Raw genomic sequence first — 23,698 nt, forward strand, 5'->3', positions numbered from 1 at the left:
AACTCTTTTGAATCTTGATGTTTTTTAAGGTAAAATACCTTCTGACCAATCACACCAGGGTGCACCAGTTTCCAGAAAGGGGATTTAGGCAACTTCCGACTGACCTCCTGCATGCTCCTCGACAGTGCGAAACCAGAAGCGGGCAAATTCTGAAGAATGTTGAAGTGGAAGAGTGCACGGCCTCGATTTCTGCCACGTTTTGCAGACCCCTTTGATCTTGGCAACACACTAAGGATAAAGATCTCACCCTCCCCAGTGGATGGCAGCGTGGGTACTCTAATTGTATATCGTTTCTCTTATTCTGAACAACAGTGACACTTGATGAACATGGTGAACTGCATAAGGCTGTGTTAGAGACATGGGTAAGATATTGATCATCTGACAATATGTAAGAACGTGGAACAGCCTTATTTTGCCTATGTCATGAATACGGTGAGTAGTGTTATTATGTACCAATCATTCTCTCTCTCTCGTGTTGTATGTGTGTTCTTCTTCTTTCCATATTCTTTTTTCCCTTTTCTTTCATTCGCTGCTTCTGTTGCTAGAAATGATCTACATCGTCCAATGTCCACTATTAGTCTACACCGCATACAACCCGTGCGAGGCTCAACTGTAAGGCAGATACCCAGCATTCCATCATATTTGGGGGCGGTAAAGTACTGCTAGACGAGTTATCCTATAACATGAAACGAGTTGATGACACACGTAAGGCTCTTGCTAAATTAGGTTTCTGCACATTAATACGTTACTGTGATTGAATTCCAAGCCGCCTTTTCTCTCCCTAGGAGTAAGATGATTGGAAAGGAATTAGTTGAAAGGTAGAGAGTTCTTCCATGGGTGTGGGGGGATGCGTCAATATGATAATGTCTATTTTTGGTTTTACCCCAGTCTGAGGTATTTCGAGGATTGGCAACTATGAGGCTCAACTATTTTCTTTTTTTTTTCTCTCTCTTTCTTTTCCCTTTTCCCTCCCCCTACCTCTCCAAGAAATCTATCCCTTCCGGAGTGATACGATGGGCGCTCGAGTCACATTCAAGGCCCCCCTTGTGTAGGGCTGATGAAACGGTGTCTCATTGGCGAGGGAAGGAAGCCAGGTAGTAATCAGTATCTGTTTCAGGATGTATGCCTCGAGGTGAAGCGCCAATCACATGGTTGGCCCCAATTGGGTTGTCATGCACAGTGATATCTCTGGTCTTAATTTGGTGGTGGTGGGGTCTGGGCCTGCATATAAGCATCCATTCATACTCACCCGCTACCTCATGACCCCTCGCCATCGCATGTAACCTCATCTCTTGCCTTCCCTTACTCCCGGCCCTGGTTAGACCCGTGGACATAGTAAAAAATAGAAAGAAAAGAGCTGTATGTTAATTTATTGTGCATTGGGAGAACATCACATTGCCGATCAATACTATTTAGTTACTTTCGACTAACCTCCCTTCTACCGGCAGATAGGCCATCGCGGAGTTTAATGGTCGGTATGACATCTTTCCAGGGATCAGGGTTCTAAGAAACAAACATTCTCGTTGACGAATAGTTGAACCTTCCAGCAATGATCTTGAAACATCCGGGTAGCGATGGGACTCGTTGGTACATATCGTGCTTTGGCTGCAAGTTCGCAACATACATATGTATAGGTGCACTAACTGGCAGTGATTAGAATGATATTTTCAGGTGTTACCTAATCGGCATGTCTCGGGCATTAAATACCTGTTTTGTATGATTGCTTTACATTCAGTCGCTTTTTTCAATAGCCCCTCTAGCTCTGGGATTCTATCACTGGTTATATACTTTATCACTTTAACGTAGGGTCATTATTACTACTGCTCCTCTTACAATGGTAAACTAAGCCTAAGGATCATCTGTGCCGCCCGAGAAGATTACGAACATCAATTGCTTAGCCAGGTGTGGGTGACCGCACGTGGTGACAGGCTTGACATCTGACGGGTGGAGTTAAGTAGCATGAACGGCTAGATTATGGAAACTTCCGCTGTATAGAGAGCACTAGTCCCGCCCCAAGTCTATGCAGGTATGGATTCGTTAAAAGAGACGTGGCTGTCGGAAAGATTGCTGTATCAATTACAACTTATAAGTGTCGGGGCCAAGTTATACACCGAGATACAATCAACGTAAAGATTGACTTCATTTGCTGAAGGCGGGGTGGAGGAATCAGTAAAGGATGGCTTTCCTTGTACGGAGTTAAGAAAAAAGGAAAAAGAAAAAAGGCGAGCGGGGTTTACTATTTTTAACTAGTTATCGAGCACTGGGAATGGCCCGAGTGCGTCAGAAGCCCGGTCAATAGTCAATATTGATCATAGAATATATGTACATACCATTCCAACCAAGTAGACGAATCCGATATGATTTTGGTCGCGTGTTCGGGATAAGTACCAGGCATCACTCAAGGAGTTCGTTTAGGATAAATGCGTCCATACCAGTCAGTTTCTGAAGGCCACGGTGAGCTATTATTTCAATATCGTTATACCTGATTTTTAATATACTGGGATCCTATGATCAGCCAGAGCTATCAAATGGAATATACATTACTTCTCCAAGAACATGCATACCTGAAATGTTCACAGAACGAACATACTCGGGTTTAGACATGAGAAATCTTCTGGTTTACGAGTAACGCCCATTGCCGCCAATAGCATGACACCTTTTTGTAAATTCTTAGAAGTTAACACCTGCATTAGCCTAACCGGCAAGTTTCTTAAGAATGAAGGAAATGTTATTGTCTGGTGTCGGCGATCTAAACTAAAACCCGACATTCGGCGGCGCATATCTCCGCGCCTGTCGTCAACAGATTCAGAAAATGGTGAATGAATGCAGTGGAATGGCCTTGCGGCTCGCATCGGCTTCCCTCCTTATCAATCCGCTTTCCCATCAGATTCCCTCTCCACCAGAATGACTCAATATTCCGTGTTCCCCCTCACCATCACATCCGGGTCCCGCTGTACAGCACAGCCTTCGTGGCGGCATGAGAATGCCATGGTGATCGGCCTGGTATGGAGTGTTTAGATGCGTGGTGATCAACTTATTCGCCGTTGTTGTCCCGTCTCGGATGATTGTGGACGGAGTAATGGAACTAATTGGGCGGGAACGGATCCTGCCGACATTCTGGACGTCGTGTAGCATGCGTTGTGGATCTCCTCGTGGCTGCCTGGAGATTCTCCTACCTCAGGCATGACGAGATAGCTTGGGGGGTCCCTTATGCACACCCGCTTTGGGCTTACAGCTACGCCTCGTTCCTGTTTGGGGGCCGTTAGGGACACTGTGCCTCAGGCAATACCCAGAGTGCTCCTCCCCACGCTAATCCATACTCCGGACCAAGCACTTTATGAGTCAGTTGCCTCCTAGGCTAGGTTCGAGTATCACAAATAGAAAATAAAAGAGGTTCGAATTTTCCACGCTGGCAGAGACCGTCCTGTACTATTGTGAGTCATTGACATTGGGTGTGTATCACTCTGTCAATAGTCAAGTGTACTGCTGTACAGTGCTTTACTATCTCACTGGATTGTCGTTTTAACATTGGCATGCTATCTGTTACTATATTTCTATAAACATTTGGGATCGTCGTATTACGCCCGTTTCGAGGCACGCCTGTGGTTGACAAGGTCCGTGGCATAGCTCTTCAAGCGCCCCTTGAACTGGACCGAAAAGGCCGACCGGAAAAGTACCTTGTAGAATGGCAGGACACTGATCAACGATCTAGCCTCATACAGGCTAAGTCGTCATTCACGATGATATGGCGGCTGAGTGTTGCGGTCTAAGCGCAAGGCGGGCACAGTTGATCATTTCCTTTTCTAAAAAGGTATGATAGGACATTTGCAGAGGACATTCACGGGTTGCTAGAGGCTTGGTTTCGTGGAGGTAGATTCAGCAAGTGTCGACCTACCCAGGATCCTCCCTCACCAGGTACTACAACCAGACTCGCAAGGTAGCTTTCACCTCATGAGTGGTGGTACTCACTCCAGCTGGATAAAAGAGAGGAAGAATTGCAAAGCCGAGGTAGCTAGACTCTCTGCATATTCGTTTTAGAATATGTTATAATGCGAGATAGCGCTTATGCTAGTCGAAAAATGGTCAAACCAAACTATAGCAGTGATATAACCGAAGACTGCGAATCGTCCCTTTTATCGATACCCATAAAGAATCATGTAAAACATTCTAGACAACTCGTAGCCCGTTTTCTACCACCAAAGCTGCATTTACAGGACGTAGCTGGTAAAATCAGTATGAGCACATGAAGAATGCATCCGATAACAGACTTACCTCCACTTGTGATCTTCATCACCATACTGGATCCCCTCGATCCAATTTTTCATCTGGGAAGCAATCTCGCCAGCTTCCTCATCTTCCTTCAAGCCACAATCGACCATCTTGCCTTTGTAGCTGATGTTTCGTACAGGGCTTACGATGGCTGCGGTGCCAGATCCGAACACCTCAATCAACCTACCCTCGTCTGCTGCCTCAGCAACCTCAGACATTCTAATCTTGCGTTCAGACACAGTCCAGCCGTTTGGTGCTAATCTCTCCCGGGCAAGTCCTAAAACAGAGTCACGGGTCACGCCCTCAAGAATGGTTCCATCTAAAGGAGCAGTGACTAGTTCCTTCTGCCCTGTTTCCTTGTTCTTCAGCGCAATAAAGAGGTTCATAGTGCCGACCTCGGTTACGTATTCTTCCTCGCCGAAAAGCCACAAGTTTTGTTGGAAGCCTCGGGAGGCTGCGCTCAACTGAGGAACAATGCACGGAGCGTAGTTAGCACCCAGCTTTTTATCCCCAACACCACCGGGCCAGGCTCGAACAGCATAGTCAGTGGCCTCTAGCGAGATGGCTTTGAAGCCAGTGGGGTAATAAGGCCCAACGGGACTTGCGATGACGAACAAAAGGGCAGATCCTGGTGGTCCAACTCCAAGGGTACTTTGCGTGCCGATCATTGTGGGCCGGAGGTATAGTGAATATCCCCGGGCACTATTGCTATTAGCTGAAGTATGCGGTAGGTCGGCGAAGACCTTACCTAGGGATGAATCTGCTGTCCAGTTTCACGAGCTCCCCAACCAACTGGGTCAGAGCCTCACCGTCAACGGTAGGGAGAGCAATTCGCGACGAAGACTTGTTCAAGCGCTCCATGTTCTTGTCTGGACGGAACAGCCGAATTTGGCCATTGTTGTCTTTGTAGGCTTTCATGCCTTCAAAGCATTCAAATGCATAGTGAAACACACAAGCCGAGGGATCCAAGCTGAGGTTTTGGTAGGGAACAATACGAGGGGCATCCCAGCCATTGGATGCTGACCATTCAATAGCAAGCATATGATCTAACAATAATTCGCGTTACTATAGGATAATGTGGTCAAATCTGTGGATTGCACATACCAGTGAAGGTCTTGCCAAAAACGAGATCCTTTGCAGGTGTCAATTCTTTAGGGGAGCTCGTTTTGGTGACCGTAAGCTTTGAAGGATCAATGCCAGCTAGCCGGGAAGCAACAGCTGGAGTACTGTTGAAATGTCTCTGCCATAATCTAATTGTGCTGAAGCCCTGGCTCGGAGGGACAGCCAGGCTCTGTAGCGCCTTGCGACGAGTGAATTGACGCAGCGAGTTCATGGCTGCGCGCCGCAAACTGAGAACCGCGGTACGAACGGAGATGAATTCGCGGATTGTCTATCAACCGTGTCGCTATTAAGGAGAGTTCGGTAATGGTGAAGACAGGAGTACGGACAGGAAAGCCGGCAGCGGAGCTCAAAGGGCGGAAGGGGCTACCTTTTAAGAGATGACTCTTATCCACGGACCCTAGGTCCAACTCCGGAAGATCCAGCGATAACCGAACTGATACGGAAGCCTACCAAAAGCGCCCCACACGATCTCGAATGGCAAAGTTGTCATATAAGTCTCGTGATGAAAATGTAAAATGCAGCTTGTTAATTGTTGGTTGCCAACAAATTAACCACGAGATTGTTGATAAATAGGCCAAAGTGATTGATCGACAATCCGGGGCTGATGTCCGAGGTCGGAGTTAAAAGTCGCAGATAGCCGGCAATAGCCTTTTCAAGGTACCATTCGAGGGCGGTACGCCACGTGATATCAACATTGAGCTGTGCACCGTTCCATAGTCGCTCATTGGCTACCGTGTATTATCACGTGATAACATCCGCTCAGATGGCAGATCAGGTATGCATACTTAGGCTGAAGGTTTCGAGATGGATAATTAAGCGTAGCGTGTAGGGCTGAGGTGAACCAAACACGCGTTTCCCCTTTGCTTTTGCTTTCTTTAATAACATCATTCTCTTCTCGTGCAATGGTCGCCCAAAGTGCATTGTCAATATCCGATTAGTATACGGGAGGACATCTTGCGTGAACCACAGCTTACCGAGGCATTCTGACAACTCCATCGTCACATCGAATCAAGAAAATAAACGCTCTTGGCTACTCAACCCAGGATACTGCTTGGTTCTATGCCCTTAGGCTACCAGCGGGAGAACCATGTTTTCATCAGCTCTGAAATCATTTAGTTCCAATATATCAGCCAATTATCAAATTTCTCCGCAACCCGCAGTGATCTCTGGTCCTTGGAAAGTCCATGATGGAAAGAAAAAGTCCACCGGCACCTCAGCCTCCATTTTCATCTTTGACAAGAAGTCACTCGAGTCACGTCCGAGTGGTCTAGGCGGTCGCTCCTCCTCTTCCTCGGCAAAGAAATTACACGAGGATGTCGTTGAACGACTTAAACGGGAAGCAAGTAGCCTGACACGGCTCAGACATCCCTCTGTGCTCCAGGTTCTAGAGCCCGTGGAGGAAACCCGCGGTGGTGGTCTCATGTTTGTGACTGAGCAAATAACCACATCTCTTGCTAGGCTCCTGCAAGAGAAAGATGCGCAAGAAAGCAACTCGAGGTTAGGCTCGAGGTCTAGCCGTTACATGGTAGAAGAACCTGATGGAACCCGAAGGCGAAGAGATTTGGAGATTGACGAGCTAGAAATCCAAAAGGGACTTTTGCAAGTTGCCAAGGGTCTCGAGTTCCTTCACGAATCTGCGGGTCTTGTACACGGCAATCTTAACCCCGAGGCCATTTTTATCAATGCCAAATCCGACTGGAAGATATCAGGCCTTGGGTTTGCCGGCCCGCCCAACTCCAGTGACTCTCGGTCTTCTCTTCCACCGTTAGCTTTGTCAGAAGTCCTTTACCAGGACCCTCGCCTCCCTCCCTCCGTCCAGTTGAATCTGGACTACACATCACCCGATTTTGCATTGGACTCCAATGTAACTACTTCTGCGGACCTGTTCTCCCTTGGCATCATCATCGTAGCTTTATATAACTCTCCGCACATCTCTCCGCTCCAGGCTCATTCGAATCTGAGCTCATACAGGAAACTGCTCAGCTCTCCATCTACGACGCCATCACAAGGCAACAATTTTCTTTGCTCAGGCACTATTCCGAGGGACCTCGTTACGCACGTATTGCCCCGGCTAATAACTAGGCGACCAGCGCAGCGTTTGAATGCCCGTGAATTCCAGCAATCACAATATTTCGATAACATATTAGTATCAACGATCCGTTTCTTGGAGTCCTTGCCAGCTAAGAATCAGTATGAGAAATCACAATTCATGCGTGGGCTGCAGCGGGTCATCTCAGAATTTCCAGTGTCCGTGTTGGAAAGAAAAGTCTTGGGCATATTGTTGGACGAGCTGAAAGATCGTGAACTCTTACCGCTAATTTTACAAAATATCTTTGCGATCCTCCAGCGCATACCCAATGCACGTCGTACATTTCCAGAGAAGGTAATTCCTCGAATCAAAGAGCTGTTTCCGTCAGAAAAAGCTGCCGTTCATGAACGCGATGCTAAGAAAGATGCGGGCCTCATGGTTGTTCTTGAACACATGAAAATCGTGGCGCAGAACTGCTCTGGAAAGGAGCTAAAGGACGATGTTTTGCCACTAATCCGGCTAGGTCTAGACTCGCCTACTCATTCCTTGGTAGACGGGGCTATCAAGTGCTTGCCTGTCATCCTTCCAATACTTGATTTTAGCACCGTCAAGAATGAGGTCTTCCCTCCAATCGCCTCTACATTTAGTCGAACAAACAGCCTTGCTATTAAAGTACGATGCCTGGAAGCATTCACTGCGCTGTGCGGTGGCTCTCCAAGCGAAGGAGAGCCGGTCGAAGATGACTTGTCTGGGTTGGTCCAGAAAGGCAAACCACAGCCAATCAAGTCATCTATTTTGGACAAGTATACGATCCAGGAAAAACTCGTCCCATCACTTAAAGCGATCAAAACGAAGGAGCCGGCTGTCATGATGGCGGCCTTGCATGTGTTTCAACAGATTGGCACAATTGCTGATACCGAATTCCTTGCTCTGGAGGTTCTCCCAATCCTGTGGAGTTTCGGTCTAGGACCACTTCTCAATTTAAATCAATTTGGAGAATTTATGAACCTGATTAAAAATATAGCCTCGAAGATTGAGCGTGAACAGAGGAAGAAACTTCAGGAGCTCTCTTCGGGAATAGACTCAAGCGGGTTCCAAAACGGCGCGGGGAGTTCCTCGAAGATACCTAATAGCTCAACACAATCCAATGCGGATTCCACGAGAGATAACTTTGAGCGCCTTGTCCTTGGACGGGGTCCTGATGTTTCAAACTCCAAGGATACTGATCCCTGGAGCAGTATGCTCTTGGAGGAGGCGTCTTCTCAAAAGAAACCACCCACAGCATTTTCGTGGTCAACAAATATGGTCGAGTCGGCTAGCAGAGGCAATGCCACGTCGGGTACTTCTGGCCTTAGTATGCGCTCCATTACACCTGATTATAACTTGCACTCGTTTCCCTCGTTGGAGCCTACTGCTAGGCAACCATCCTCTCCAGCGCCCGCATTTCCCACCTTACAAGCAAAGTCACCTGCCACTTGGAATACACCGAGCTCTCCGAATAGCCAGAATTCTTTGTCTGGTCCATCATTAGGGGCTTTAGCTAATATGAAGGCTTCCGGTGCCTCCATGTCTGGACCAAGCGTACAACCAACCCCTGGTTTTGCTGCGTTCTCCATCCCTCCACCTCCGTCTTCTCATATCGCGTTGGGAACCTTCCCAGGCTCTGGTAGTCTAGCAGCTGCAAACAAGTCCCCCTTGGGGATAAATGTTGCCCACGATGCATCCTCAAACAACAGTGTATCACAAGGCAATGCAAAGCAGGGGCTTGACAAGTACGAGAGTTTATTGTGAGCGGAATGATACCGCAGTACTATAGAGCTCAGTTGGTTAACTTATATGTCTTCTTTTTCTTTTTCCTATTTTAACTACCTTTTTCTTCTTTTCATCTTCTCACGCTTATGTCTCTTCTATGAAGAAACATGACTGGCATGTGCCCTTATCTTTTCTTCTTTTACTTATGTTTCTCGTTGTTATAAGTACATAGTCATGTGCTATCCATACATATATAATTTTAGAGCCAAGGCCTAATCTGAGCCGATGTGTTTTCCATACTTCTGTACTCCGTATAGCCAACAGGTTTCCATAAAGATAGAGAGGGTGGGTCTGGATTCTGATAAGCTGCCGAAGAAACTCCACTTTTGCCAAGAATTGTGTATCCATGAGGCTACCTCCAGTCAGAGAAAGACTAAGAAGACACTTTACTGTGCAAGAATGCTCGCTGTTCGAGGCGCTTTGAAGCGCTTGCCTTCGGAGCATTCTCTCCACCGCCCCTCCGGATCCTTTCTTCTGCCCCTCAATCGTCCCCGTCCTTCACATCACTCTTCGCGTACTTGTTACTCTTTCACAAATAACCTTTCTACAAGCTCTGTATCTCTTCCTCACACACATCACAAAATAGCTATGATGGATGAGAAGGTCAAACAGCACTATCTGGCTGACTCACCTCCCACGGTAGTTCGCCTAGAAATCAAACATCACTTTGATAATCTCAAGGATGCAAAGCTGAGGCGATATGCGCACTACATAAGCAGGTTAGTTTCTTCCGGATCCCTGTTGCACAATTCTTGCTAGTCGCATGCATGATCACCTACTCCATCGGTGCATACAAAGCCGATGACCGAGCTTACTGTTCTAATCTTAGAGCGGCATTTGAAGGCACTCGCGTTACTTTGCGCCAGGTTTCTCCCGAGTCTGAGCCGATCTATGATCTCATAATCGCACTCTACCATGCCTGTGATGGAAACTGGACTGACCTCGCTAAGAGGACCAATGTAAGCGACGAGCATTTGCGCTATTTCTTGGAGTATTCGGCCCAATTTCTTGGAAATTGCGGCAACTACAAAGGTTTTGGTGACTCCAAGTTTATTCCTCGACTGCCTGTAGAAGCCTTTCAGGCGTTAGCCTCATCCACCTCAGAAACCAAAGCAACATTTGAGAAAGCGAATACCACTGGAGGCGGTATTTATGAGACAAAAGAGCAGGCGCTTATGCACCTTGGATATACGGATAATGGCCATATGACTACTTATTACCCTGATTCGCCATCCATAACGAAAGATGAAATCACAGCTATCGGCGACCTCATGGAAAAAAAAGGGTTACCATTGGAAAATACAAGACTTAAGAAGTTGTCATCCGGTGACTTTGAATTACTAATTGCCTCGGGTGTTGCTTCTCCCCCTGTAAGGGACAGAGATCTTGGTGAAGTCGACGCTTTGGACCTGGATGGCAACCTGACAGGGAAGAAGCTGCGCCTGGTTTTTGGCGATCATATAGAGGAAATGGCAAAAATCGCCCATTCGATTAAGCAAGCGGGGCTCAATGCAGCAAACGACAACCAGAAACGGATGTTAGATGCGTATGCCTTGTCGTTTGGTGCCGGTTCAATTGAAGCGTTCAAAGAAAGTCAGCGGATCTGGGTGAAGGATCAAAAGCCGAGTCTGGAGACCAATATAGGGTTTGTAGAGACTTATAGAGACCCGCATGGAGTGCGAGGAGAATGGGAAGGCTTCGTTGCTTTGGTATGCTATAAGCATCATGATTTTTGTCACTTCTTCATTGGCTGATATTCGATACCTGGGCAGGTTAACCTAGAGCGTACCCGAGCATTCGGAAAGCTTGTGGATAGTGCAGAGAGCATGATTCCCAAGCTTCCATGGGGCGAAGACTTTGAAAAGGACAAGTTTCTTAGCCCAGATTTCACTTCGTTGGAAGTCTTGAGCTTTCAATCTTCCGGCATACCTGCTGGCATCAATCTCCCAAATTATGACGATATCCGTCAAAATCTAGGTTTCAAGAACGTTTCTCTTGGAAATGTGCTTAGCGCCAAAGCCCCTAACGAGCCTGTTCCTTTTATTGCCGAGAAGGATTTGGACGTTTATCGCAGATGCCGTGACCCCGCGTTTGAAGTCCAGGTAGGCATCCATGAACTTCTTGGGCACGGAACTGGCAAGCTTCTTCAAGAGACTGCCCCAGGAGAGTATAACTTTGATATTTCCAACCCTCCTGTGAGTCCAGTCACGGGAAAACCTGTATCTACATGGTACAAGCCTGGTCAGACCTGGAGCTCGGTTTTCGGAGCTATCGCCTCTTCTTATGAAGAGTGCCGTGCAGAGTGCGTTGCTATGGTGCTCAGCTGCGACTTTAGCATCCTGAAGATTTTTGGATTCGGAAACGGACAAGAAGATCTCACCAACGAGGCTGGAGATGTCTTGTTCGCAGCATACCTGCAGATGGCTCGTGCAGGCTTGGTCGCCTTGGAGTTCTGGGACCCCAAAACTCAGAAATGGGGGCAAGCCCATATGCAAGCTCGCTATAGTATTCTGCGAACATTCCTTGACGCTGGTGACGATTTCGTCAAACTTTTTTACACCAAAGAAGATCTCTCTGATTTGGAGATACATCTGGACCGATCGAAGATCCTGACGCACGGACGTCCAGCCGTGGAGAAATATCTGCAAAAGCTGCACGTCTACAAGAGTACCGCGGATTATGAAGCAGGTAAGAAGCTCTATGATGATATCACGTCGGTTGATGAGTGGTGGGGGAGCAAAGTTCGCGAGGTTGTTCTTCAGAACAAGGTCCCACGTAAAGTGTTTGTCCAGGGCAACACTATTCTAGATGAGGACCAAGTGACGCTCAAAGAGTATGAACCGACGCTTGAGGGAATGATCCAGAGCTTTGTTGAACGCAATGTCTAGATTCATAGATAGACCTGCATATAACTTGCGCACGTTGGTGATGTAGTTTACCTATATCTGGATACAAGATACCCATTGATGCTGTTCCCCTTAAATTCGAGCTACCTCCTAAAACTACATCGGGCTGTCTAATATTTTAAGCGTGGGTATCTTGTTGGAGGCGTAGTCATGTGACCCGCTGTGAATCCAATTATACGACAGATCATGAAGATATTCCTACTGAAAAATCAAGAAATCCATCGCTAGAAAAGGCTGTTTACCAATGATCCTTGCGTAAACAAAGTGATTGGGGCGGAGGAGGAAGTAGCGTTGTAGCCCCAAGTGCTCCGTAGGCCAACTTCTGCCAATGTTCCCCCTTCACCTCTAAGCGCTTCCCTCCCACACTTCTTCCCATCGTCTTTGCCTCATTCACAGTTGTAGTTTCCGGTTATTCCGTGCTGCCCGTCGTTTATCAATTTTCTCGTTTTCTCTCCCCTAAAGATAGCTCGAGCATAAAGTCTGTCTTTCACGAATACCCGCCGCGTCCCTATGTTTTGCCGACAGCTCTAGAGACACACCACACTCCTGATCGGCGTGAGAAACGGGAGTCTGGATCCTCTTCGATCAACGGGACGCCCCTCACAAGTAGCTTCTCACAATTCGCAACAGGCATACAAGTATAAACACTGTCCCTGTGATCTCGAAACGAATCTCGACAACTTGCCGTGGCAATCAGGTTCTCCTGGCTCGCCTACCACGGCGCGGCCGCATCATCTCCCGGATTCTACAGTGGAGGAAGAAGACGACGACTTCTATACTGCGCCGCCGCCGCATTCCCCGTCTTCACAGGCTTCCTCATCTAGCGTTGTCTCAGCACATCCTCCACCATTCTTGTCTCTTGTGTTCCATCCTAGAGCTGATTCCAATCGTGCCAAGGTTACAGTTCCCGAACCTGGGCCAGCTTTCGTCTCGCCGTTCACACACCCGTCCTCCGAAGAAGAGCAACTGGAACCAGACTCATCATCCGTGACTGCGGAGACCAAGGAAACCTTTTCCAGGGATCACAAGGATTATTCACCAGGAAGGTCGGCGGAAGAGGGAGAGCCTCCTCCCCCGTATACCGAAGGATCTAGCCCCATAAACTCATTCACCTACGTTATGGCTACGGCAGGAGGCGCGTCGAGTATCATCACCCAAGTGCAACAGGCGGGTGGTCCACCGATAAACACTTTAGGAGGTATGGCACTTGATCGGCACTTGTGATCATCTGTTCGAGTCAATAACTCACCTATTCTGGAATATAGACATCGGCGGCGATGAACATATCACTCTCGACCTCAGGTGAGACTTCGCAAACCTTGAATTACTGGCCATTTATCTCTAACTTGGTTCGCAGAGGAACCAGGTTCACACTCTCCCGGGACGAACTGTTGACACTGCCGGAGTTTGTCCTTTTATCGCTGTTTCCGAATGGTTTGCTTCCAGATGGACACATGGGCACCTTTCACGAAGGTGATATTTACCCCGTTGATGTAAGTAAGGCAAAAACACTCTATTGCTTCACACATGGGTCCCTTGGTCAATTGATATACCCTTCTCACATATACACGTTAGTATGATCCAGTGTCTCTCCAGTACATGCTTGACTTCTTCCGCTCCGTCGCTCAATCCATCCCATCGTCACCAACAGCTTCGGCATCGCAAGACCTAGATATATCCCCGGACTCCATGCAAGGGTCGACTAGGGACATGCTCCAGGACCGGGCAGGAATCATCGTGCTGCGGGAAGACCTTGACTTTTATGCAATTCCTCCACGTCCGGATATCGACCACGCGGAAATGATCGAGGTCAAACGTGCAGCTGCAAGAGCACTACTGAAGCAAGATGGGATCTTCTCAGGATTGAGAAAGAGCGACGAAGCCGGTTCAACAGAGCAGCACTTGATCGAGATGCTGACTGCAGGGTAAGCTTCATATCTTTGGGCATCCAGCTCTCTTTAAAACCTTAAGTACTAAGATAAGTATAGTGGTTTTGATCGTGATGACCGGTGGGGCCACCGTGCCCCAGAGCCCAACAAGGCAGTTATCTGTAGCCTCGCATTGGCCAAACTCCGTACTGATATCAGGGGTGACATCCCCAATAACAACGCAGTTGGCATGGCCCAAAAACTCCTCTTATTTTGGAGAAAACCTGCTAGAAGATGCTGGTGGGAGGGTATTGAGTTAGAGAATATCGAAGGCGTTGAAGGGAAGGTGAAAATCTGGATTAGGAGAGTATGGACTTTAGAAATGGTAAGGCTTGTGAACCCTGCCACTGATCTGACGGCTCAACCTAACATGACTGCAGAGTGTAATTGGGCTTCGATAACCAATTCCACCAATCATCTTCGTTTCTCATTCTTCTGATGCACCGTCTTGCATGCTAGAAGCATACCATTTACAGCAATAACTTCCGTTATTGTTTTCCACAACTCTTTTTCTTTTCAAGCCAATATTTGGAGGAGTTCATGATATCCCTATCTACTTCCGCGTCTGCCGTTGCAGCAGGGGAATGGCGTATTCAATTAAAGAATGAGGGTAGTGTCATTCTGTTTATTGTTTCCACCAGCTGGCGGACTCCATGCATTGATATAACCCCTCTTTTTCTTTTTATTCTTTTTGTTTTCTTTGTGCTTGCCGTCTATACTTGACATTTTATCCTCTACATCTTTCTTTTTTTTCCCCTTGTTCAACTAGTGATAACATTCTTGTTTGAGGAAGTCCTAGACATCTACAATACAATCTTAGGACCTAATTCACCACTGTCTCTCTCTATGTCTCTTCTTCTAGTTCAAGTTTTCCCGGTAAAAAAAGACAACGAAAAAAAAAAATGAAAGAATAGAAACCCGATAAGTTTGGAATCGACCTCGCCGGTTTATATAGTAGGGATGAGTATAGAGGCGATAATTCGCTACATACACGTGACTATGATTCCGAAACGGGATTAGTGTGAACAATCCAGTGGGAAAACGCGACGAAGCAGAACAGGCGGAGCTCGACCGCGATCACCGTCAGAGGAGCTTTAGCTTGTACTAAAGATCAACCTGTGTAAGTCGTTGACCCAGGCCGACCCGTCCGCACTGCCAGATTTATCGATCGCCTTTTCAAGTGGAAGCGACTCGCCAATTCACTTGCAACTTTCACATATTCTCCTCCACCCTCTCGTTGACCGCATTTAAGATAAGAATTGCTTGTTCGCAAATCGGAGCGCCCTGGCAGACCAGAAAGGGACATGTTCTTGTCCACATAAATGGCCAACATGTCCCCCCTCAGAGGCTATATTACTTCTTATTCTCCGCGAGTCCGTCAATATGGAAACGCGCTTCTCACACCGGTCATTCCTCCAAGCCAAACTGGTCCGACACCGCGAATGACAAAGCGAGGAACAGCAGCAATAAATTACGCCGAAGATGGGTTTGACGACGATGATTTCGAGGATAGTGAAGGTCCTAGACGACCCACTGGATTGAGAAGCCTTCGACGAGAAGAGTCGACTATTGACAAGGTTCCTTTGGCGGAAAAGTTAGGGAAAGAAGTTCACGCTCCTGTTGAGGTTCAAGGAGTATTTCGGGATTGGATGATTAAGAGGATGCTGAGGCCTGTGTATGCTTTGTTAATCACCACTCCCTTACTCTATCATCTGAAGCTACTCTTTTGCGAAGGATGCTAACTCTTAAGTTTTTGCTACTATGCAGCTGTGCCGACCAACTGCAGATTCAGGCGCAGCTCCCCCTTACCCTAATACCCATTCGCATTGATTTAGAGGTTCCAGCGCATCAACCTCTAGAGCCCTTCCAATTGCCCCGGACTGTTTTGGACCCCGGTATCAACCCTGCTCTCCCCGGCTATAGAAGACCCGAGCCGTTGCCTGCCTACAGGATCAAGGATACATTCCTTTGGAACCTTCACGAAGCGCTAGCGACTCCTGAAGAATTCGCTACCGGCTTTGTTCGTGACTTAGATCTACCCAATCCACAGGCCATGACAATGGCAATCAGCAATCAAATTCGTCAACAATTAGAGGAATATGCTGGTGTTGCGCTACATCCGCTATTTCAAAGCACACTGCCAAAGCCGCCTTCTGCCAGCCAAGCTGGTGTATCGCGCGATGTATCCGCAACTCCCGTTCCTACCCATGCCGCCACGCCTGATAGCAGATCCAACACAGTTACGGTAACCAAAGAGCCATTTGTGAACGACAGTTTCCTGAATCCAGATGATGCATACCGATGCATGATCAATCTCAACATCAACCTGCAAAATAAGTTATACACTGACAAGTTCGAGTGGTCTCTGCTCCATCCTCCGGGCATGGCAGAGGAATTCGCGAAAATTACTTGTGCGGATCTGGGTCTTAGTGGAGAATGGGTCGGGGCTATTGCACATGGTATTTATGAAGCTGTTCTAAAGTTGAAGAAAGAAGTTTGTGAAAGCGGTGGTCTAGTCAGTGGCATTGGCGGCTATGGAAATGAGATAGACAACCAAGCGGCCAATGGCACTGAGGCCGGTTGGCGTTATGACCCGGAGGGACTCGGCGATGAATGGGAACCCAAGGTGGAGACGTTGTCAAAGGAAGAAATTGAGAAGCGGGAAGGCGATCGTGAACGGCAGATTCGTCGTCTACGACGAGAAACCGCTAGGTTCTCTTCTACTGCAGGCATCACTCCAGACGTTTCACGACAAGGTAGCGGGGGCTATTTTGATGTCGACAGCGAGACCCCTCTAGGTAGGGGAGAAAGGAGCAAACGAAAAAGGCGTTTCCGCAGCCTGAGCCCATTGGGAAGAGGAGGTACACCTGGTGGCCGTGGAACCCCAGACACCTCTTCCGGCGCTGGGTATGGCGGTGGCGGCGGTACATTATCCGATTGGTTTGTCCTCTCACGCTGCTACCTTGCTGTTCCTAACCTTCTATGGCTGACTGTTTCTTCTTTGCTTTCAACAGGGAACGGCAAAACTGGCGTTGCAGTAACTGCATGGTATGGGGTACCGCCGTTTGGGCTGTTCGGGATGGCCCTGCTGGTCCAAGGGTAGGAGCAATACAACTGTCAAGTCCGCACTATGCTCGGTTCACTGACTTACTGGATTCCAGACACTCTGCCACAACTGTGGTCTTCTATACGAACGCGATAAAGTTGCACCAGAATGGTCCAGAGATCTACACCGTCATGATATACCGATTGGCCGAGCATAGTCCCAATAGATGGACATTCTTGGCTCGGCTTTTGCCGCCAGTCTATTCATATGGTTTCGGTAAGACGGCAGTCCCGTAGCCTTCACTCAAGAAGGCCAGGAACGTCTAGGTCGAGCGTAGCTGACATTCACCGGTCAATAAGATCAGTTACGCGCTCAACACCTAATCACATTTAGTGGAACGAAAGGCTGCATCCTACATCATTTCAGGATTGGAACATAGTCCCTGTACTTTTTAACAACTTTGGCCATGATATCTTTAATGAACCCTTCATAGTTAGGATTCGGCGTCTTTGATGTGACTGATGTCTTTTTTTCTTTTTATCACTATTATCATCAACTCTTACTTATTACCCTCTGCATTCTTCTTGCAGCTTTCCGGTGCGCCTTGCTTTAGGAGAAAGACTTCATTTCATTTCATTCAGTGTCTTCTTCAATCTTGCTCTTCTTATCTCTTTTCCAGGGTTTTGCTCTGGACTGTTGTATTACCGATATGTATACTGGTTACTCTGACTAGTGGGCGGTTTATGTTTTTGTTATGTTTTATTATTATTATTATTATCACTATTATCTTCTCTTTTTCTTTTTTGGTTCTGATACTTAGCAGTGTAGTACGGAGGACGGGAAAGAAAATCTTAGGCTTAAAACATTGAACGTACTGTGGCTCAAGAAGATGCAAGTAAGTATAGTGGGCTCATCCTCAACAGGGTAAACATTATCTTCTCGGATGTCTTTGGCTAGTCCTTTACGATACAGGTACCTAGCCAGGAGGCAGAAATTACTCACCATTATTAGACGCGGTGCCCGTGTATTGAGTAGCGTATAAGCTTGATACCGATCACCGCCGTAGTGCAAGTTACCACTAAATCTAAGATATGGGTTACTTAGTGACTGTTCACTAGTCGGTAGTTCTATTATCTCCAATAGGATCTTCCTTCATTCAGCACCTAACATGGCTGAGAGAGCGGTGATCAGTTACTAGGGGCTCGTTTTCTCTTTCTTTCTTTTTGTCCCCTATAGCATGGACGACATATGTCGTCTATCCTCTCTTTCCACCTTCCCATTCCTTTTATTCATGTTTAAGGGTAACTCATCCCGTGACTCTTGTTCCATCCGACCACTCTTTGTTGCTCGTAGGGTAGCTTACTTAGACAGGTCTAGGCAGTACTAATCAACAGGATACCTGGCAAATTCGCCAATTGTATATAGAACGACTCTGCTCTCTTCTATGCTGTTATGAATTATATGAGAGTTTGTGGATGCCTATCAGGTTATTTCTGGTGCAAATTGATCTGAGGACCAGCGATCGTCTAAGTATCCCACAGGGCAGGCAGCAACACATGTAAGGCTCATAGATAGAATATCAAAATCTTTTTGAGTGGGGCATCTCTGGTGGCTCCTGTATGTAAAGCGTTAGTAACACCCTGTGCCTCTAATGGATAGAACGCTTCATAATCAAGGTATTCTACTAGTGAGGAAGGACGTACCGAGTCAGCGCGTCTCTTTCTGTCCCTCTCAAATAAGCTCCCCACTCCGCCAATCTGGACATATTGTCGTTTCGCGGGGAAACGACCTGAGGGGAGGCTGTTACCTGTGCAGATGACATTTCGGCTTCCTTCGATCTTTATTCCTGAGTTTATATTGATTTCCACGGGTGAAGATCCGTCTTCAGTCGATGGAAGCAGGCTGGCCCTGCCAAGTGCAGTAATAATCGACGTCGCCATGTCTGTTAGCTTGGTCTGACGATGTCGCTGTGCTGATTGCTGCTGCTGCATCGTAGAACTCGGCAGCGAGGAAGGTGTCGTAGGGCCGTTGCCCTGCTGTGGGCCTGCCACAGACGGTATGATTAAGGTGTTACCGTTCCCTCGCACGTTGATCGATGCGTCGATGTGGATGCTGACGGGGGCGGCGTGGTGACGGCTGCCATTGCTAGGACCAGACCCCCAGGACATGCATTCATCGCCGTCATCAGCATCTTTTGGCTCGTCGCTGTCAATCAAATCGTTCTCGGTGATTGCAAGATCCGGTGCATTTCTCCTTGAATATGGCGGTGGGGGCGACGCTCTCGTTTGATATTGAGCGGTTGCTCTTGCTTCTGCAAGCTTCTGTAGTTGATGGAGCAAGGAATCGGAGGGAGGAAGCATTTTGCGTTGACTGTGATAGCCGGCCGTGATATAGATGATCCGAAGAGTAGAAGTGTGTATGCCATATAGCAATTAGCAGGGAATTGACCACAAAGCACGGATAGGAAGAATCGTAGATCAATAAGGTCCTGGGACAAGGAGTACTAGATATATATATATATCGAGAAAGGAAAAGAAACGGGTGCTGAGATGCTATGTGCTATGAAATATGAGAAAACTAGGAACCCGCTTAAGCTGAACAGCGAAACATGGTGACTCCAAAGCAAGAATATACAGCCAACTTGCCCACAACCACAACATCTGTCTATAAATAACGTTACACGTCGTGTTTCCCTTGATAACCAACACTGCTCACAACACCATGTTGATAGGACAGGACTGTATCCCAGCCAGCCCCCAGTACTAGGGCAGAGAGCCAATCGAGTCAAGCACGTCATTACCGCCAAGGGGACGCAATAACACTACCATAAAATTGCAACAATGGTCCCGGCCTCCTTATTGAGCCGCGGCAGGTTTGGTATTGTTCTCGATCATCAATAGGAGAATAGGATCACGTGAATGCCTGGCCACCAGTAATCTGGTACGGTATTGTACATCCAACTCTTCGTTGACGGGTCAGTGCAGGTCAGATCTCTCGTGAGAACCCCGGCAACCACAAGGATCAGGGGGGCAATGGAGGGGGGAAGAAAAGAAAAAGAAAAAAAAAAAAAAAAAGAAAGAAAAGTGAGAGCCCATGCGACGGACTATGTAACCAAAAGTCACCACCACCCTCCCCGTGTTCTATGCTATGTATATTCCACGAACAAGCTTTTCACCCGCCGATACACCTTCCAAATAAATAAGAACAGACCAGGACGATAAGGCTGGGAAATACATCAAGCCCAACGATCACCGAACATCCAACTTTCATGAAGAGATTGTTCATCAGGCTCTATGCCTAGGTCGTTGATCGTACTTGCTTGAGACGCGTGCTTGGATGTGTCATTCCCTCCAAGCGCAGGTAGTACGATATCCGACAGAATGGACTTTCCATAAACAGAATCTAAGTAGTACATTACCCATTTGGTCAGGTACCGTGTCTCAAATGTCGGCTCTAAGCTGCAAACAGACCGATAGTGCCTTGTGCTCTTTCTACTACTTACTGCCATTGCCGTGATTTTTTGCCATCGTGTACGGGTTTCGCCCTTGCTGCGTACGTGTTTTTCCTTCGGGATAATACTTGCCACCAGGATGTAGAGGCTGTACAGTCTGGGATCTGATTAGCAGGAACAAAGGCCGGCATATATAGACTAAAATATACCAGCGCTCGTGCCACGCCAGCCGAAACTCTAGAGATCACGGACTGGTACTGACTTCACGGAACTCATCTCCTTCGATATGAACCTCGCGGTCTCGGATACGGCGCATCAAAGCAAGGAAGTTGCTTTCCCGAAATTTCTGGCTCTGATCGTGGCTGACACTTTCCAGTAGCTGTCCCGCCGTTCGGGCAAGCTCGTCTGGGTCATTGTAATGTGCTCGAGCGTCATCCTTTTCGGTCTGAGGTATGGTGTCTGAACCAATCCTGATGGCTTCAACTTGAGAAGTAACAGTTGCATCCGGATTAGTGGTCTCATTGGTAAGTTCTTGCGCGTGATCAGCCGTTTGTGAGGCCAAATCCGCCTTGGCTTGTTCAAATGCAGCTTCAAAGGCAGACTCATCGAAGGCTTCAGTGGATGGTAGCTGGGTAGTTGTCAGATCTTGCGCGGGCGAAAGAGTATTTCCTGCAGCCTCGTGTATAGGATAACTAGGCGTAAGAAAAGGTTGAAAACCTTGAGCGAAAGGTTGGTGTTGCTGAGCAGGACGAGGTTGCCGCTGTTGAGCTAGAAAATCGTTTCGCCAACCATGCTGTGCAAGGTTCGACGCTGGGGATGAGGCTGGGCCAGCTTGTTGATGAGCTAGAGGCGACGAGCCGGAAATCTGTAGCCTCTGAAAGTCTGCTGCCCAATTGTGCTTCTCTACTTGATTATGTACCGCAAAATGAGGAGGCGTAGCGAAGTGGGCCGGATGTTGTGAATCGGGGAGTGACGCTCCTGCTATATTGGATTCGAACGCAGCGAACTCGGGATCCAGGGTACCTTCGTTGGGGTTTTGTGACCGAAAGCCCTACGGCGTAAACCAGCTCTTAGTATTGTTGAAGATGCGATCCACACGGATGTAGAGTGAGACTTAGAACTTACCTGAGAATGCGATTGTCGCGAAACTAATCTGTCCTGTTGCAGTGTTCGATCAATAGAGGCATGCTTCTGGAAATTTTGAAGAGCATTGGATGGGCCACAGAGAGCATCACTCATGATGTCGAGAAAGCACAATCTGGGTGCTAGAATATCTTCGGTGAAAATGAGACCCAATATACAATCTAACGCAATCGACAGAGTTTGATATAGGTCTGAATTTGGAGGCAAATATAGTGAGAGCCCTCTACGGAAGGGGGGATCAATTATGAGACTGAAAAAAAGGAAGTCGACATGTAAGTACATACAGAAGAAGGCGTGGGGTAGCCAGCCGAGGAGAGCCGAGGCCGGTCTCACGTGCCAAGGTGGTCTGAGGCGATAAGATAAGATTTGGATGCGGCTCCTCCCACTGCGAAACGGACAAGCTGGCGGTGTCTTGCTACTGTGTCGATTTGCTTGCCTGTTGATTCGACACTCCAACCACCGCCCTCTTCCTCAAAACTTATCGCTAAAAGATCCAACAATTAATATCCTACAAATATAGTCCTATAGGGCTTGCTAAGGCATCGAATTGGACAAAATGGTGCGTTTCCCCCTTTCAGTCCATCCCAATACTGTTTGTTTTTTTCCAAACATTGACGTTCCGACCTGGACTTTTAGGCGGCTGCTCAGATTATCTCCAATTCCGGACACGATGACATGATTGTACGTGCTAAAGACAGAACATATCTAAATCCAGCGCTATGCATTTCCCGAGCTGACCCACCTACGACACGCAGCACGACGCTGGCCTGGACTACTATGGCCGCAGATTAGCGACTTGCTCGTCGGATAAGACAATAAAGATATTCGAGATCGAAGGTGAGACGCATCGCCTAGTGGAAACTCTTAAAGGGTGAGAAACATCTTCTCTGTGATTGAACACGCGATTACTGAAATGAGAAAACACGAATGTAATAGACACGAAGGCGCAGTTTGGTGTATCGCATGGGTGTGTACCAACTTCCCCGAGCATCTCATATGGATCTATATTCATCGTAACTGAGCCCTGAACTGACAAATTTCTTGCTTCTGACTCTAGGCGCACCCTAAATTTGGTACAATTCTGGCCTCTTCATCCTATGATGGAAAGGTCCTCATCTGGCGCGAACAACACCAGAACACAACATCCCCTGTCGCTGTTAACACTTGGACAAAGGTCTTTGATTTCTCCCTCCACACAGCCTCGGTGAACATGGTCTCCTGGGCTCCGCACGAGAGTGGATGCCTTCTTGCTTGCGCTTCTTCCGACGGCCATGTCAGTGTTCTTGAGTTCCAGGATAATAGCTGGACTCATCAGATCTTTCACGCCCATGGAATGGGTGTGAACTCTATTAGCTGGGCCCCTGCGGCATCTCCCGGTAGCCTGATCAGTGCCAACCCTGGACCGGGTCAGCAGCGAAGGTTCGTCACAGGCGGAAGCGATAATCTGCTCAAGATTTGGGATTACAAGTACGTACACATAGCAAATTCCGCATTACTACCTGAATAAGAAACATACTAATTACGCTGTATAAATATGCAGCTCGGAAACTAAGTCCTATAATCTCTCCCAGACACTTGAAGGCCACTCCGATTGGGTCCGAGACGTTGCTTGGTCGCCGAGCATCCTTTCCAAGTCCTACATCGCGTCTGCCTCCCAAGATAAAACTGTTCGCATCTGGACCTCGGATGTGTCGAATCCTGGTCAGTGGGCCAGCCAGCAGCTCGAATTTGATACTGTGCTCTGGAGGGTCAGTTGGAGCCCGAGCGGAAACATCCTCGCTGTGAGTGGAGGAGACAATAAAGTCAGCTTGTGGAAGGAGAATCTCAAGGGACAATGGGAGAAGGTGAAGGATATTGAGGAGTAATTTTCATGCATCCCCTCTTCCTCTTCCTCTCCCCTCCCCTCTCTGTTTTATTATAAGAACCTACCCAATCTTTTTAATTCATATCCTGCTATGGTGGACATATTGGGCTTGCTTAGGTGATGCCCCA

The 23,698-nt window shown here is 47.6% G+C and overlaps 9 protein-coding genes across 9 annotated transcripts; 4 read left to right on the forward strand and 5 right to left on the reverse strand.

Annotated features, from left to right (window-relative positions):
• Window positions 1-4,272: 4,272 nt before the first annotated feature.
• On the reverse strand, window positions 4,273-5,602 carry F9C07_5114 (cytosolic branched-chain amino acid aminotransferase; the record flags this gene model as incomplete). The annotated part of the gene is made up of 3 exons (XM_041285369.2): window positions 4,273-4,971; window positions 5,018-5,315; window positions 5,374-5,602. Coding segments are annotated over 3 exons (1,226 nt in total), but the record flags the coding sequence as incomplete, so codon positions are not given.
• A 314-nt stretch (window positions 5,603-5,916) lies between these two features.
• On the reverse strand, window positions 5,917-6,279 carry F9C07_5115 (uncharacterized protein; the record flags this gene model as incomplete). Its single annotated transcript, XM_071511309.1, has 2 exons — window positions 5,917-6,119; window positions 6,177-6,279. The coding sequence occupies 2 exons, from the start codon at window positions 6,277-6,279 to the stop codon at window positions 5,917-5,919; spliced, it is 306 nt and encodes a 101-aa protein (XP_071365067.1).
• Window positions 6,280-6,478: 199 nt separating this feature from the next.
• On the forward strand, window positions 6,479-9,211 carry F9C07_5116 (uncharacterized protein; the record flags this gene model as incomplete). The annotated part of the gene is made up of 1 exon (XM_041285366.1): window positions 6,479-9,211. One exon carries the CDS (start codon window positions 6,479-6,481, stop codon window positions 9,209-9,211), a length of 2,733 nt encoding a protein of 910 aa, XP_041144713.1.
• A 612-nt stretch (window positions 9,212-9,823) lies between these two features.
• On the forward strand, window positions 9,824-14,467 carry F9C07_2230978 (dipeptidyl peptidase; the record flags this gene model as incomplete). The annotated part of the gene is made up of 9 exons (XM_041290997.2): window positions 9,824-9,951; window positions 10,062-10,941; window positions 11,005-12,114; window positions 12,769-13,336; window positions 13,404-13,440; window positions 13,496-13,631; window positions 13,714-14,063; window positions 14,127-14,391; window positions 14,447-14,467. The coding sequence occupies 9 exons, from the start codon at window positions 9,824-9,826 to the stop codon at window positions 14,465-14,467; spliced, it is 3,495 nt and encodes a 1,164-aa protein (XP_041144715.2).
• A 461-nt stretch (window positions 14,468-14,928) lies between these two features.
• Window positions 14,929-17,523, forward strand: F9C07_1424777 (SWI-SNF chromatin remodeling complex, Snf5 subunit). Its single transcript, XM_071508084.1, has 5 exons — window positions 14,929-15,741; window positions 15,834-17,006; window positions 17,081-17,165; window positions 17,228-17,388; window positions 17,472-17,523. Exons 1-4 carry the CDS (start codon window positions 15,389-15,391, stop codon window positions 17,327-17,329), a joined length of 1,713 nt encoding a protein of 570 aa, XP_071365068.1. The 5' UTR covers window positions 14,929-15,388; the 3' UTR covers window positions 17,330-17,388; window positions 17,472-17,523.
• A 212-nt stretch (window positions 17,524-17,735) lies between these two features.
• F9C07_5120 (uncharacterized protein) lies at window positions 17,736-18,117 on the reverse strand (the record flags this gene model as incomplete). The annotated part of the gene is made up of 2 exons (XM_071511311.1): window positions 17,736-17,800; window positions 17,988-18,117. The coding sequence occupies 2 exons, from the start codon at window positions 18,115-18,117 to the stop codon at window positions 17,736-17,738; spliced, it is 195 nt and encodes a 64-aa protein (XP_071365069.1).
• Window positions 18,118-18,691: 574 nt separating this feature from the next.
• On the reverse strand, window positions 18,692-19,472 carry F9C07_5121 (uncharacterized protein; the record flags this gene model as incomplete). Its single annotated transcript, XM_071511312.1, has 2 exons — window positions 18,692-18,727; window positions 18,816-19,472. 2 exons carry the CDS (start codon window positions 19,470-19,472, stop codon window positions 18,692-18,694), a joined length of 693 nt encoding a protein of 230 aa, XP_071365070.1.
• A 608-nt stretch (window positions 19,473-20,080) lies between these two features.
• F9C07_2282103 (uncharacterized protein) lies at window positions 20,081-22,096 on the reverse strand. Its single transcript, XM_041290987.2, has 3 exons — window positions 21,689-22,096; window positions 20,773-21,614; window positions 20,081-20,720 (listed from the first exon to the last, which is right to left on the reverse strand). The coding sequence occupies exons 1-2, from the start codon at window positions 21,986-21,988 to the stop codon at window positions 20,808-20,810; spliced, it is 1,107 nt and encodes a 368-aa protein (XP_041144718.2). The 5' UTR covers window positions 21,989-22,096; the 3' UTR covers window positions 20,081-20,720; window positions 20,773-20,807.
• A 166-nt stretch (window positions 22,097-22,262) lies between these two features.
• Window positions 22,263-23,571, forward strand: F9C07_5123 (putative nuclear pore complex subunit; the record flags this gene model as incomplete). Its single annotated transcript, XM_041290999.1, has 6 exons — window positions 22,263-22,265; window positions 22,343-22,387; window positions 22,462-22,577; window positions 22,643-22,673; window positions 22,764-23,173; window positions 23,247-23,571. 6 exons carry the CDS (start codon window positions 22,263-22,265, stop codon window positions 23,569-23,571), a joined length of 930 nt encoding a protein of 309 aa, XP_041144719.1.
• Window positions 23,572-23,698: the final 127 nt, after the last annotated feature.

The sequence above is a fragment of the Aspergillus flavus genome, chromosome 3, assembly GCF_009017415.1.
Source record: "Aspergillus flavus chromosome 3, complete sequence".
Taxonomy (NCBI): Eukaryota; Fungi; Ascomycota; class Eurotiomycetes; order Eurotiales; family Aspergillaceae; genus Aspergillus; species Aspergillus flavus.

Excerpts from the sequence above, each read along its gene's own strand:
- F9C07_2282103 (XM_041290987.2), bottom strand. The coding sequence starts at position 21,988 with ATGTACTTACATGTCGACTTCCTTTTTTTCAGTCTCATAATTGATCCC. Across the intron at positions 21,615-21,688 it reads CGCGACAATCGCATTCTCAG|GGCTTTCGGTCACAAAACCC; the intron begins GTAAGTTCTAAG and ends TTTACGCCGTAG.
- F9C07_1424777 (XM_071508084.1), top strand. The coding sequence starts at position 15,389 with ATGGCCAACATGTCCCCCCTCAGAGGCTATATTACTTCTTATTCTCCG. Across the intron at positions 17,007-17,080 it reads GGCGGTACATTATCCGATTG|GGAACGGCAAAACTGGCGTT; the intron begins GTTTGTCCTCTC and ends TGCTTTCAACAG. Across the intron at positions 17,166-17,227 it reads ATGGCCCTGCTGGTCCAAGG|ACACTCTGCCACAACTGTGG; the intron begins GTAGGAGCAATA and ends ACTGGATTCCAG.